We start from the raw sequence: 16,407 nt of genomic DNA, 5'->3' as shown, positions 1-16,407 counted from the left end.
TAAATATTTTTGTAGGTAATTAATATATGCTCGTCTACGAGTGAGAATTCCACACCAAATGTTTACTCGTCCTCGACTACGATCATCGCTAATATTTAAATGTGCTTTATTTTTTAACAGAATATGTTCGTCTAATCCAGAGATATCGCTGCATTGTTTCTAAATATCGTCTTCATTAAGAACTAATGAATCATCCATTCTACCCAATTGTGTGTGTACGACACATTCAACTATGCCTTATAGATTTTCGTGAGCGTAAACTGTATGTACTTATATACATTTCATCACATCTCATGGCAACGATCAGTTCTCAAGGTAAACTGTTTTATAAATATTCGCTAAACTATAAATTAACTAATTAAGAAGATAATTCAAGTATGTAGTTAAATAATTGTTAAACCTTTAGTAACAAATAAATATTCAACTAATTAATCGTGCAATAATCTTTAAGGCATAAAAAAATACTAGCACTTCCAAAGGATACTTTTCAACATAGGGTCTATGCTAAATAACTAATTAATACAGTTTCAAAAGCTTACTTGCTGTAAGGCTTTGATTTGTTTACACATAAGGAACATATAAAAAACGTGATCTAAAGGTTTTAGAGGATGAAAGTGAATTACAATCATTTTGTCCATAATATTCACGTTTGGTCTGGACGTCTTCCATATAAGAAGGCAAGCGGTTGATGATATAATTGATAGAAACACTTCAATCGATTGAAACAAAGTCGAATGCTCGTCACGACTGTCCTCAGTATGTATTAGATGAGTGTAGATAACGATTGATAGATAAGCAATATTAATCGCGCATCAATGTCGTGGCGCAATGTCGTGGTCTGACACTGAACTTGTCCTCGGCTCTTCCTTAATCAGCTTGTTCATGTGTATGTCGGGATAATTGCTCCATTGATCTGTATCAACGTCGATGGATTAATAGGATAGCGGCGCTACTCACTGTTTATACAGACTTGAGTTCTCAATGTAATGCTATACTGCAATTATATTGATCTTTGTGATGAAATAAAACTTTTCGAATTGGGTTCAATGACAATCAATGAAAGAAAAATGGTCTTCTGATTTACGAAATTGTTGTAAGTCCATTACGTAAATTACCTTTTTGTATGTTCATGTGTTTCAAGTTATGAAAAACGTTTTTTTTTTACTTCTGGTCATTTAAATTTTAAAGCTTCGTGGTTTCTTGATGATATATAAGTTTTATATAACCGAAAGGTGTTCCCAAGTAGCATAAATAAAAACATTAAGTGCTAATAATATAAATAAACCAGATTAAGTAATCATAAAATCTGTTAAAATTAATATTACTTTTTAATTTTCCTTATAAATTTTGGTGCGATCATGATTCTTGAAGTTTATGTTTAGCGAGAAGTTAAGCGGAATTCGATTACCAGTAAGTGATATTATTACCGGAAAGTGGCAAGAAATTATGCAAATAACGAAAATATACCGTAATTTTAACATTTTACGTGAAATTTAATTGCCCCGTTTCAGGTATTTAAATAATCGCGATACCTAAGCAGTCACGTCTGATTATAATTATTAAACTGCATTTATCGATCATTCTGATAATGGTGACTAGATGAGAATAATTTTTAGAAAGTTGTTCCTGCCAGCGATCGCAGATAGTAACTAAGCCTCAGGATAATAACGTAAGCACCTATTCATGTAAGCTCCCGGCGACTCGCCCTGAAAGCGACTATCATTATCAATTTGATCTCAATGGCTTCTGAATATAAGCCTAATGAACTTGTGGAGGTATATTACGTAAATAATAAACTATTCATGACAAATAGCCCGCAATCTTCTCTCTCATATAATTTTGTTTTTCTATTTCACTAAGACTCATTTCATTTCGTGGGTCAATTTAAATTTTTTGTCAATAAATCTTTGCTTCGTAATATATCATAGAAGCAGAAAGCTCTTGTTGCCAAGTGGTTTATTATTAAAGTGTGTAACGATTCGTTTTAACCGAAGCAAATTCCTTGTGTTACTAAAGATAGGTAGGTAAATTGTATTATTTATAACGATAAAATAATCCTTACTCAAAGTAGTTCTTAAAGTTCTCAAGAAAATCGTAATGAAACAACATTCTTAAGTTTTAAGCCAACACGAAGATTGTTTGAAAATACAAGTATTTGTAGTTGATAGGTTTTAGTCGAGCAATAAAGAACATGTGCACATTATAGAGAGGCGAACGAATGTGTGATCTATGTGAGAACGGTGTACGGCCGCGGTTTCACAACGGACCGATTGTCGTGCCTTATGCAACCGACCTGTCGAACCTTATTGTTACCTTATACATTGTTATAAACGTTCTTATTTACAATCAAAACAAACAGTTCAATATAACTTATTGAGCTGAATTGTAGGTACACCTGTCAACTACAAATTTAAAAAATTTACTTTATAACTTAATTTGCACAATTTTGTAGTATTCCAATGATCGGAATTTGGTTTCCATAGTTTTGACTTTTCAATCATAAAGAAGCTTATACCTGCAACTACGTTTGCATTGGCATATAAGTATATTTAAACATACTTTTAATTTAAATTAATAAGTTATATTTGTGTAAACTACCTACTCAGTACAACTTCTACTTGTATGTGTTTTCAGGTAAAGTGTAGGTACCGTGAAAATTGAGCTATATCAATCAATCCTGGATTGTAGCTTACTTTCAGCTGCAACTATGGAGTTTGAGGTAATCAATTAACCTTCGCAAGATACGTCACTGGGATACACTTGAAACTTATTGGTATTAGTGACAATGACTACTTACATGATTCTGAAGTGGTCTAATCTCTTACAACTCTCAAGTGAGTTTGTCTACCTTTTAAGGAGTAGGCTAGACTCTACTCATGCCTATACGGTGTGTTGTCTACATAGGTATCAGTGTACACCGGCCCAGGCTTTCATAAACACGGGCAAATATGTCAAGCTGCTATTACAGAAATAAACCCCTAAAATACTTGATTGTTTGGTAGGGTGAGGGTACTCGTATATGCTGGAGAAAAGACAGAGGGTACTATTTTATACAAAAAGCACTAATGCGGATTTAGCCACGGATATAAGATGGTACATACTGAGCACAGAGGAGGTGGAGTCAGCACCGGAGAGTGTGGCAGTGATGAGCAGTAATGGCAGTAGCGGCAGTAAGGCGGCGGCGGGTGTGCGGGCAGTGCGCAGGTCCCGCATGGTCGCGGCTACTCGCGGCGCCGGCGACCTGACCCCCGCCCGCAGCGCATCACACTCTCGCGCCACGCCACACGAGCGCAACACCTACAACAAAACAAACAACATCATTTATACAATCTCCTCCATTTTCAGGATTGACCTAACAAAAAATATAATTATCGTTGATCATATGTTACATAAGTATCATCTATTGAGAATAGGATGAAATGGTTTAAACTCTGCAGCACCATGTTGCTTCGAACGCTTTCCGCGTTGGCTACGTTTTTGAAGTAAATAACAATGACGAAGTCGTACTTTTAATATAGTAAGTATAAGCTCAGTGTAATTTCAGTTAGCTCTGCAAAATATTTAATAGAAAAAAATTGCTATCAACTTGCAAAAATCAATCGACTTCCTAGAGCAGGCGAAACATCATAAGAGTGTAGGTTTTCCTAAGAACAACACCGATGTTTCTATTTGTATTATCCATGAGCTTTTAAGACATTAAAGTAAACATTTATAAGGAAATTCCTCAGAAATGTTCTATCTGGGGGCACGGAAGTGCCCCCGCAAGTCGAGCAAAAAAAAAGCGGCACGGCCGTAACATCCTTTTCTCGAAGCAATTCGGGCTATTTTTGACACCCCTATAATTTCGTTGTGGATAAAACAAGAAGCCTGGATTTTCAGCAACTAATTAGTCATTGTATAAACACGGTATATTTAAAATTTCAGTCAATTTGAACCAGTAGTTTAGGAATGACAACTTGTTAAAATTTTGAATTTTGTCACTCACTGATTCACTGACTCACTGACTCACCGATCATCAAAAGTCTAAGGTACTTCTAGCAGACTTAGAAGCTTAAAATTTAGAATACAAATAGGGTTTAGTGTCTTAATCATGGGAAAAATTTAATATTTTCTAATTTCGGTCCAGTTTGCTAAATACACCAACTGCAACAATAACTTTGTAATCCCATATAAATGTATAAGATTACAAGGTTACATTTGCAGTTAATGAATTATTATTACAGTAGAAAATAAAATAAATAGGTGTAAATAGTTACCTACTATATGAGACATAACGGGGGAGGGGGTATAGGGTGGATAAGGGTGTTTAGCCCATGAAACTGAACAACATTCCCATAGGAAAATATGTTGAATTATGAAAAAAAAACGTCTTTCCATACAAATTGGACTTATGTTCGCTCTACAAAAAGAAGTGAGATGCCATCAAAAACATTCTGTAAAAACCTCAAGTCTCGCCGTAAAAAGTTGTGAGATCGATATAATACCAAGTCGATTAATCTATTTAGTCTCTACTTAAAGGACCTTCTGTCTTAAGTTATTACGTATGTTATTATCATGCCAATTTAAAAAAAAATACCTTTAAAACAATTACATCGACTTGGTCATCGCAAGAAAACACAAATTCGCCATTAACATTTCAGGAGCATTAACTTCTCGTCGTGCTGTGTAGTGTGATACATACTAATAATTAAATCATGCGATGGCCAGGTCGGTCTTTTTGTTTTAAAGGTATTTTTTTTTAAATTGGCATGATAATAACATACGTAATAACTTAAGACAGAAGGTCCTTTAAGTAGAGACTAAATAGATTAATCGACTTGGTATTATATCGATCTCACAACTTTTTACGGCGAGACTTGAGGTTTTTACAGAATGTTTTTGATGGCATTATGTTTAACTTTAGACGACAAATTCATAGAACACATCAACTATATTTTCCTTCATGACTGTTGATTGAATGTTTATTTACTGTTGTACGTCACGACACACCACTTAGACACGTGGAACGTACTCGTACTGTAAGGAATGTAATTGCAAAGATATGTAATCAATAAATGCCTTATTATTTTCAATAAATAACCTAATATTTATGAGACAATCTTAATAATTCTATAAGTCCAAGGTAATCTCCTAGTGTAAATATATTATGTAATAATATCGTTAGATTAATATTTTAAGCTCTGATAATACAAATAATAATGTGCATTAAATTACATATTTTTATCTCCATTTCTAACTGTCTGAGAAGATAAAGAGAGATTAGGAATTCCACACAAGTAAGTACTAGAAATATTTGAATATCGTGTATTGTCAACATGATCAAGTATTACGTGTTTGTTGCTACGCGGAATTCCCGAAACACAAAACATTACATCACAGCAAATATATACCGCCAATCACGGACTAATTAATTATTCGTAGCTAATGAGAGAATTAATGACCCCGCGCATAGTGGAACATCGGTTTTACAGTTGATAGAATGCCGGGCTGATGTCCTTAACGCATTTTTTACAGCATTCCGCACGTACGTTGACCTCGAGTACTCGGACATATAGCATTTATTCATTAATAATAACACAGTGAAGCAAAAAGTGGTTCATATTAAGTGCGTTTACACGGCGCTCGAGTGAGTCGAGTGGCCACGCCGATCGACGCTCGCCTTCGCCCAGAGAATCTCGTCACAGCTTTATTGTCAATTACGCTAGTTCCGGTTCCAGATCCTCCTCGGTAATGCGTTTTAGGCACACTTTACAAAAAGAATACATAAAAACGTAATTGAATCGCTTAACACGAGTATACTTTTTGTAGAATGCAAATAAAACATGGCTACGCTTTATTAACACGGAACGAGTTAACGAATCCTAATTGAAATGATAAAGAAAACGCACCGGTAATATTCATTCGGCTCGGATTATAATCTAAACTTATAAAAGCTGAATGTTGCATACCTCAGCTAATTACAAAAAACTTTGATTAACTCCGTCATAACTCAGCAGTATTACCGTTTCAGGAACTCACGCGACAGAAAAAATTGTCATGTAAAAAATCGTAGAGGTGCAATAAGTAGCATTTTATTCGATTGAAGCTTAAGAATGAAGCTAGTTTTCTAAGAAACTAGAACAAGTGACGACAATATTAATCAGTAGTTTCTGCGAAGAGTCGAGGAGATCAGCCAACAAAACACATCAATGGCAACAGTCTCCGAGAATCTCAGATAAAAGCCGGTAGCGACCGCATACGCTACTAGTATTGTTTTATTTTTTGTCCAACATGTCAATCATCCCGTTGTTAATCGAGAAAATACCGATCGGACAATAGAAGCGATAAAAAGTTTAAGTTGATATAAGAATAACAAACACATTATTAGCATACTAGCGAGTATAATGTTATCGCTGATGCTTTGTTACTTAATGACTGCTCACAGTTTAACTTACATTAATCATAGATAATACGTACGATAAATTGTATGAGCTCGGTTGTTGACTAGACTTTGGGTTTTGTACAGCCGCATGTTGTTCGTCACATGTATATTGATATTATATGTTATAATAGTGGTACTAACTTTCAAATCTGTAGACATGGCACGTAGCTGTGTGTTGGAAAGCATCACAGAGAGCCGTCGACCAGTCGCGCAAGAAATGTAAAGACAACTGACTAAAAGGCTGAGAGACCACAGGTTCTACGAAGAGATGTCGAGTAAGTAAGCGCAAGGAATCCTGGAAGCCCGTGCTAAGCACTTGATTGAATTTGTTTACTGTCATACGCGGACTTTATTCACAATGGAATGTTTCTCCGAACACGTTGTGCAACCAGCTTACCGATAACTGTTGCAAAAAGAAAGTCCCACATTTTATTTCGTTGTAACCGATTATAACATCATCTTCCCGTGACTTTGACTCTGAGTTGTAACTCATTATTATAATTTTCTCTTGATGACACAAAACAAAAACTTATTTCCCAATGATGAATTCTGTATAGTCCATCAGTTCAACAGCAATTGTTAGTCGCGTAGACCCTAATCTTTTCCCTAATAACTGTCCAAAATGATTGATGTTTGTTATTGTGACCTGAATTCAGAACTTATCAACAAATATGTCCCACTTCTTAATAACTGCATTCTATTCATATTCAATATTGTGAGCACAATGCGAGACGTTTATCGACTGTTGACTCTCAAATATTTTCGTTTTCATTGGAAATATTGCTCATCCTTTTCACGTGTAAATAAAGCGCTTTTTAATTCTTTAAGATGAACAATCCTAACTAGTTATTTTTTATCGTCCTTCTTCAATATTGGTCCTTTCTACTCTGTGCTACTGATAACATCATAACTAAGAACATAAAGTCATACGAGTACCTATAAACGGGCAGAATTAAAATAAATTTTACATGCGACATGTAAAGTCTGACTAACCTACAAATCCTACAATCTCTACAAGCTAGGGATTACGGTTAATTGCATTTATAATTCATGAGACTAGTATTAGCGAATAAATATACCTAATTAAAATGCTATTTTTCCACGACATTGTGCCCCTATAAGGTAATAACTGTGTTACATTACCGACTCGATCTCAAGAACTATTGAGGTTTGATTAGACATTAAATAAGAGCAATCAGGCCTGAATCACCTACTTAATAACAAGGTGAACAAACAACCCTCGCCATATTCCGACCAGACGACGACGACGTAATGTACATAATTATATCAATTATATTATCTATCTATCCATGATAAAAATACCTTGAACATTTCGTATGTTGTTCGTCACAAGAACATACACATTTCTTAATCGTGTTATGAGGTTGCTACTCGAAATTGGTTGTTTCCCTTTAACTCGCATATTCGGCTCTATCATTGGTAGCTTTCACGATGTCCAGAAGCTTATTTTAAGAGAGATGGTTTGTATTGTATGTATTCAGTCTTAGTACAGACTAGAATTCCTCAAGCTTAACTAAACAAAACTGACTTTTAACTACTATTTCATGACATCTTGTGAAAAACTTATTAGGAACTCTCAATTCAAATCGATGTCACCAAGTTATACTAAGCTATGGCTGAAAGTCTGTCATACCTATAAGAGTAGTCCAATATTATGACTATTAATGGTACTAGACCAATTATACAAATGTTCTTAGCTTATCCGTCACGTCTTAACTCGATAAGATTGGTGTAAAGTTGCCGTACGTGCAAATAAAGTCAAGAGAGCCGAGTGACTCTATCAACATAACATTCTGTGACAGCTGTGTAGACTGACCATATATTTAACGCAGTAACATACAGGTACAAACATACGAGAACATTTAGAAAGCCGCTTTTAAAATCGGGCGTAGGGCCCGCAAGTGCCGCGAGCGAGTGTGAAGACGGGTGGCACCGCAGCAGGCGGCGAGCTCCGTCACCTACTTTCACAGAGGCAGCAACGGAGGAGCGCCCGGCTCGGCGACGCAGGCGCTGGCTGGCGGGGACCGCGCGGGAGGGGGGCGGAGGCTGCGTGTGCGCGACAAGGTCGCCGTGAGGCAAACCACTCGTCGACAGAATTTCTTCGGCGCAGAGACACGCGCATACCAGTCCGGGAGCGGAACGCGGTCGCAATAAAAACGCTCGGATATATTTCACGCGTGCGCAACATTATCTCGTCGCTCTCGGCTCCGATTACTTAATGCTCCGCGGCTAACTGTACAAGCGGAGAGAAACAAGATCAGGTTTTTTCTTAGCAGGTTCGATGATCGCAGGGCGACACTTCCAGGGTGCAGTACTCGGTAAAATAATACCTACACCTACATACACTCCGTAGCAGGAAAACGTCATCGTAACCTCATTTTGCCTCGTAAGTCGTATACCAATCAAGCCTGACGCGTCTGCAACTCTCCAAAGACGTTAACCTGATATAACGCTCTTTACATAATCCTTTGTATTTTTGTTTGAATATCTCCTAATGACGCGATAATAATCTCTATGTACATTAAGTACACAAAGTAGTGACGACAATTTAATAAGACAAATAATACGACAACAATGTACCTACGTATGTGGTTCCATATTTCTAAAGAACCGATACCAGTTCTACGTGTATAAATATCGTGTTTGCCTTAATAAGCTCTATAATCTCGCTTATCACGAACAGACATTATTTTTAAAGCAAAGTCTGAAAAACTCACCTGACCGCCTGTTACTAATGCGTCCAAAAACTCCACTCGCATAGGTTCGTAATGTTCGCGTTCATAGAACCCGTACTGTGGCCAAGTTATTTATACTCTCATTAATACTGCGATTATCATTATGCCACTGTGCTGCGATTTATCTTCAGCAAATATTGAAGGTGAATCCGTAATTACCTTTTGTTTGTAGATCTAAGATAAATTTGGTTCGTACCTACGTGCGAATGGGTATTTCCTGAGAGGCTATGCATATCTGTTTCAATTTTACACTCCAAGAACCTAATTTACGAGCGGCCCTAAAATAGAAATCATGGACTATTCGGTGTAGCACAAGATTTCATTGTGGTGTAAAAACAATGAGTACCGTTGATTGGCGAGGCGGGATGGACACTAATTGAATTAACAGCCGAAACACAACATGTCCATTAAGTGGGTCTACAAACACCGGGATGTGTTGACTGCAGTCTCGAGACCACATTACTGAGACAGGTCATCATACTCACGACTTTAATACAATACAATGACAATTAAGTACCGCGCTCACGGAGATCACTATTAGTCATTACGTTCGCTGTATTTCATTACCATTTACAAGTATACATTCCATTCATCACCGTGGTAAAAGGATTTAGAATATTTGTTTAAAGCAGTATGTAGAGTCAGTCTGGTCCTATGGGAATAAAGAGTAGTAATTATATTGTATGTCACATTCTTCAGCTCAAAAATACGAAAAACGATCATGATACTTTTATGTCCCGAAAAACGTATGTTTGTGGTTACAATTCCGATGGAAGCTAATAACTTCTATTTTTCATTGCAAAATTTCCACAATAAAATATGAGATACAAGCTGGTGTGAAGTGATTTTCCAGTTAGAAGGTCTACAGGTACACATTATGCGGGGTCTATCCCACTAGTCCCGTTGAGTTGTCCCGTGACGGGACAACTGGCACTTTTTTGTCCCACTTGTCCCGTGGCGGGACAAGTGACACTGTTTTGGTGCCAGTTGTCCCGTTGCAGAAAAATCACGGGACTAATGGGACAGACGGAAGGGTCAAAACAACTGGTTCCATTGAGTTGTTGTGTGACAACAGGTACTTGGTACTTTGGTAAGATAGCAGACGTTATACGTTGTGTTGTAGTACATTTTTACTTAATTTCTAGTAGATAAGTTGAAATTACATTAGGTACATGTTGAATTGACTTGAGTGTTTGAGCTGTTTCAGGGGCTGTTAACAATATATTTTTAGTTTCCTTATATTATGTTTTTTCAAGTAGGGAATTTCGGATATGCATTTTAAATTTATGGTATGGAAGGTCATAGATATAGACACTCTTGTCAATTTAATTATAAAGTGAAAAGCCCAAATGGTAAAAAAACTTCTTGTGAATTTAAAGTTTACATAGAGTAGCGTACAATTTATCATCTGCTATCTTACCGAAGTACCAAGTATCTACCTGTTGTCACACAACAACTCAGTGGAACCAGTTGTTTTGACCCTTCCGTCTGTCCCATTAGTCCCGTGATTTTTCTGCAACGGGACAACTGGCACCAAAACAGTGTCACTTGTCCCGCCACGGGACAACTGGGACAAAATAGTGCCAGTTGTCCCGTCACGGGACAACTCAACGGGACTAGTGGGATAGACCCATTATGCGTTGTTGTAATAGTAGTACATTTCATACTTTACCCAATAATTATGATATGATCAGGAACTCGTAGTAGTGATTTACACAAGGAAATACTCCACGTTGTTGGTAGATTCTATTGTCGCATTGAACGTAAAGCCTATTACAAATTACTTATACGTGTGTACGTCATTTGTTAGAAGCAGACATTAACAATGAACATAATACTATTATACTACTAGTTAATTCATATGATTGTATAGATCAATGCTATTATGTGTGAGGGGTTAACATTAAGGTCTTACGTGTATTATATCCCACCTATTAATATAACCTTATGTTACGCATGAACGTAATGTTATATTTTGTCAGGTGCAGGGATCGTAGCAAAGAGGTTCCAACTCATAGAAATAAGGTCTGATTTGGTGTACCTACTTATGCATTAAAAGTTTAAACATCTGAAGCCTTGTACTTCTCTGATCATTCAGTCGGTAGTGTGCTTTTCAACAACCAATCAATTCAATCTATAGTAGTATCTATTATGGCAAATTTTTAGATACTACAGCATAGAAATTTATTCTTCTTATATACTTTCAGGACGAGGTTCAAGCTTTGAGGCAAAAATCACCTTAAATTTATTCTCATATAAGTGTGCGAAGCACTTTGGTTAGATTAATCTAGAAATAAGATACCGAAAATTAGACAAAGCCGTTTGTTAACGGTCAATCTGTTGACAATGACAAGGCTGTTTCATCCAAATCTAAAATGATTTAATGTTTGTTTTTATTAGGCATCAGAATTCGAAAATAGACAAACAAGTGGTCAATATACTGCCAACTATGCGGAAGCATATTTTTTAGTACTCTCCAAACTAATGAGTACCTATATTTTTATTAGAACCAGTAGACATCACGCGAAGAATTTAAATTACAAACATACTTAAAATCAAAGGTCAATTGTTTATTATTTTAATAATTCGCCTCGTTAATTATTATTGAAACATCAAACCATCAAATAAGTAAGTAATAAAACGGTTTGCCATTCTTCATTGTTCAATCAGGCTTTTGGAATTCGCGTTGAATGCGGAAGTTGTAAAAATCTACATAGAATTCAAGTTATTTACATTGAATTAGAGAAATAAAGTCCTATGGATATAAACATATTGTTTGTATGCTGATTGATTGGAACAGTGATTGTTGCATTCAATGAATATGGCATATTAAATGCATTGGACGTTGCTTTATATCAAGTTGCATTGCGACTGTCATTCCGCCTTTCGCATCTGATTCATTTACTTCGTATTTCTTTTATCCTCTACTACTTTTACAAGTTTTGTTTACGAACGCGTTTTATCGTGACATTTAGTCCAGTGAGTCCATTATAAAGTTCCTTAAATGCCATGCAAAGTATTTGTCACAGAACCAATTACATTTATTACGACTAATTTCAATTGCATATTCAAGCAGTAATATTAATGTCTCGCAAAGCAAAATGTTTAGTGTCTTAGATCTAACGACCTGTTATTAATTATTAAAATATTAAGTAATAAAATTAATAAATTACGAGAGCAGAGAAGTACTTTTGAAATGGAACATAAATAAGCGTCAGGCTTAATTGTTATAATAAATCCCTACAATACGATATAATTAATAATCTATTAAATCTATTTTAATAGATTTTCTATACAGATTAGCCCAATAAGGTAACGAAATAAAAGTTCCTTTTGATTGTTTTGTATTCATGTAAATAGTAAATAAATAAAATTGACTGCGTGATAACAACAAATACATTTTTGATATTCTTAATGCATTTATTTTTTATGAACATAATAAAAGCATTTTATTATATGGAATTTAATATGGGGTACATAATGTAGATATGTAGCTAAGATGATGTAGAGGTCAAATATGGGAGGTTATTGAGAAAGTCGTCATCGATTTGTTCAGGAGTGGGAGTGGCGGGTGTGGGGTGTGCTGCCACGCCCTCTCACCTGGTCACGCCTACCTAGCCTATCACCTGACATCTACATAGTCTATACCTACCCAGCATTATGTAACAACGCTTATTATTCGGACACATTTTTGTAATGTCAAGAGCATTCGATGAGTCGCTAAGAGGTATTATTCATTATTTACGTTTATCTCTCACACAAACATTTATCTCTCCAAAAACAAAATATATCGATTTATGAATTTGTAAGTGCAAACTAAAAGCATGATATAACAACAACTTTCAATTGTAAAAAGAGAAACTGTATGAATACAGCAGTAAAGAATGCAAGACAAGAGTCTCTACATAAAAGTATCGTGTGCAACACAAAGCCAGACACTGCACGATACGTACGAGTAGTAAACACTTGTCACATCTCCTATAAAGGTCTATCGCAATCCACCGGCCGTCCATTCACGCGACCACATCCAAAAAAGGCAATACCTTTGTATACGAAAACAAAGAAGTTGCAGAGAGCGAGCAACAAAATGTAACAAGAGATAATAAAGTTGCATAGCATATACCGTATAGTTAACGAATGGAAAATAATCTGGCAGAACAATAGGGTTGAGATATGAGTTGAATTATTAATAGAGCTAATGAGGCGGGCGACGATATCGGGGTGAGCGAGTCGACCTCGCGCCGTGCGATAGTGCCCACGCAGCCTGATTGTCGCCAGCTACCCGAAACCAGGGCTGTCACTCTCACCGAGTCTCACCATACCAATATCGCGGTGTGTTACCGCAATAGTGCTGCAACAATTCCTCTTGTGTGTAGCATATAAGTAGTTGTATGTATAATAGAAGAAAATACATTTCTTATAACTGAACTTTGTGTTGAATGATTTGTTATTGTATGTTAATTTAGATGATGTATTCAGTAATCTGTATTTATGTCTTGATTGTGACTGTAATTGAGAATACAATGTATCTATCCTTCTATGATCTCAGTTTAAAAGCAACCATATAATAGCCACCACAGTTGACTATGGCGTCACCTGTGTCATGACATAACACGGGTCTCTTACCATGCATAGCATATAGGACCCTATTTATTCAAAATTATATTTTTGTTCCACAATTCCTAATCATTTATATAATAGTACTCAACTTCAGCACACACAAATACGCTCACATATTTCCTTTGCAATTTTTTTTGGTCATTTCTCTCCATAAAATCCTTTCCCGTGTCTTAAAGAAAATTTTACAAATACGATAATACGAAATGATTGAGCTGCTATTGAGATTTGCGCTTAGCAACACATACGGCGATTCATTTTTATTGATATAGGTAGATACGATTTTCAAATCACAAAGAACTATAATGAATTTTTTTAGAACTCAGCTTGAACAACCCTATCCTAATACCTACATTTTAAACGCGTTAGTTTAGTGTAATATGTATCGCTAAACATAACGCACTACAGATTGAACGATAATTACACGCCGAGTTAACATTCTTTTATCAATTGTTTGACTTGTTGAAATATTAAAACATGTAACCACAATGAATTGTACTGTAAATCTGTTGGGTAATGCAGATTACAAGATTACCTCTGTTTGTGCTAATAGATACTAGCTATGATAAACTGTGTTTAAGTAACGACCACTGTTCTCATAAGTTTGAACTCGCGATCATTTACTTACCAAAGAAAAAGAGATGTAGACAAAATGAAGACAATACGTAAATTATGTGTAATGCTTTACATTGACAATTTCGGTTTTAACAAGGGTTATATCTTTAGGTTCTTCTGGTATAAACCTCAAAAAAGCTAGTAATAAACCGCATTGAAATATTTGGGTTACTATAATAATATTATTATTTTTTGTAATACCTCTATAATAAATTATAGGGAAATTCCTGTACCTATTCATCCTTAATGAAGTTCATGTGCGTATTTTTTTTATTAATACAATTGTATTAAATTTGTTTTGTCGGTAGGTATAAATAAAATATTATTATGGGGAAGTGGGCCTCCTTCATTCTACGAAACGATAACAAATTATATCCTCAACTGATTTTCCTTTTGTAATTAATTAATTAAGGTTAACTCTGGCTATATTTAAAACGTCATTATTTTATCCTTCAACAAAAATAATTAACATACACAAAGTCATTAATCTGGAATGATTCTGAATGAAAAATTCGTTGTAATATTCCACTATAATTATCAATACATACGTATTTACGTAGCGGCAGTACCTACAGTTGCACAACTTCATAAACTCGGATTGAGCCCAACACTCGCCACTCTGACTCCTGATAAGGGGGGTCGCCGACTATTCATTCAAGTTGTAATTAAAATAAAATGAATGACTTATGTTCGAAACTTCTTATGAATAAAGTGTATTAATCATGAAGTATATCTAAAACGTCGTAAATATTTTAAATGGGACAAGTGGACAAGTAATGCATTATTATATTTCAAGTTGGCAAAGGTCCGGGAGAGGACGGTCTGGTCTGTATGAAGTAGTGTGAACATATTGCTACGTCAGTGTAGTGGGCATGTTGTTCGATGTACTCGCGATAAACGCGAGATGGCCTCGATAATGCTTAATGAGGCGCTGAAAAGTATTCGCCGCATGAAGAGCCAAAGGCCGTGGGACTTGACGATTTATCTATAGGAGCGTCGAATTCGATGGGTCCTCGTGATCTTTGTATACTCGTCTACTTGTCGATGACATTAACAGTGAAATACTGTTTTTAGGTCAGACAACGTTAAACTAACATAGTGTTAGTATGTGCAAACCATGTTTACAGATTTAGGATCAATACCGTAATCTTCTTCATAATATTATTTAAGAATGCGCTTTTATTACATTTTTAGTGACATTCACGTGCTACTTAATACAGAAGAAAGACATAACAACAGTTCATTGCTCATCCAAAAGTAGGTAACAATATGATTTATACATGATGTAAACCTTTAAACTAATATCACCAATAAAATATCGATACAACACAGATTAAAAGTAATATGTAGGAATGTTATATACCGATATGTCATAGCATTATTTACCTGTATTATAAATAATGTTATCTGGGGTTACATCACTAGGAGACATTATTGTATGGAATTCAATAATCAAGCAATTAAGATTATTAAAACAATTGTACTTATTTGTGATCATTTCCTCATCAGGGTGACTAAACGATAAGCAAATTCTTTAAATGTTTACTGATTATGATATGATTACGTCGCCTAAGCACTGACGTGAATCGATAAGTAGTATTTTGCCAATTGAATTGCTTGGGTATTTCATCATCGTATTCTGTTGACATAAAGGTACACCTGTCATAATCTGTTCCACGTGTGATAAAGGTAGATGTATTGTTCTGCACGACCAGGATCTGTTGCACAAATCAGTATTCTGTAGCAACTAGATTATGTTCAGTACACTGTGCACATAAGCCATTAAGACGGATTATCGGATCAGGCAAGAACAAAAATCGGTGGAAAAATAGAATCTTTTAATACCTTATAGGTACGTGGTGATATTACATCGTGTACTTATTGCATCATAAAAAGTTGAAAGAACTTGAAATTTGTTATTTCGTCTTATAATTCCGACTGTACATAGAATCTAATTGACCTTTTATTACCAGAATATTACACAAGAACACAGATAAT

General features: G+C 35.6%; 1 protein-coding gene across 1 annotated transcript in view; it reads right to left on the bottom strand.

Moving 5' to 3' along the window:
- Window positions 1-16,407, bottom strand: part of cv-2 (crosveinless 2-secreting protein) — a 47,080-nt gene that overhangs the window by 23,630 nt on the left and 7,043 nt on the right. Inside the window, exon 2 of the mRNA XM_076113283.1 lies at window positions 3,102-3,297. Within this exon, the coding sequence (XP_075969398.1) occupies window positions 3,102-3,213 (112 nt within the window). The 5' untranslated portion in view covers window positions 3,214-3,297. The remainder of the gene's footprint in view (window positions 1-3,101; window positions 3,298-16,407) is intronic.

This window comes from Anticarsia gemmatalis, chromosome 4 (assembly GCF_050436995.1).
Source record: "Anticarsia gemmatalis isolate Benzon Research Colony breed Stoneville strain chromosome 4, ilAntGemm2 primary, whole genome shotgun sequence".
Taxonomy (NCBI): Eukaryota; Metazoa; Arthropoda; class Insecta; order Lepidoptera; family Erebidae; genus Anticarsia; species Anticarsia gemmatalis.
Note: the sequence above shows the minus strand (reverse complement) of the source record. Positions and strands in the feature narration are given on the sequence as shown.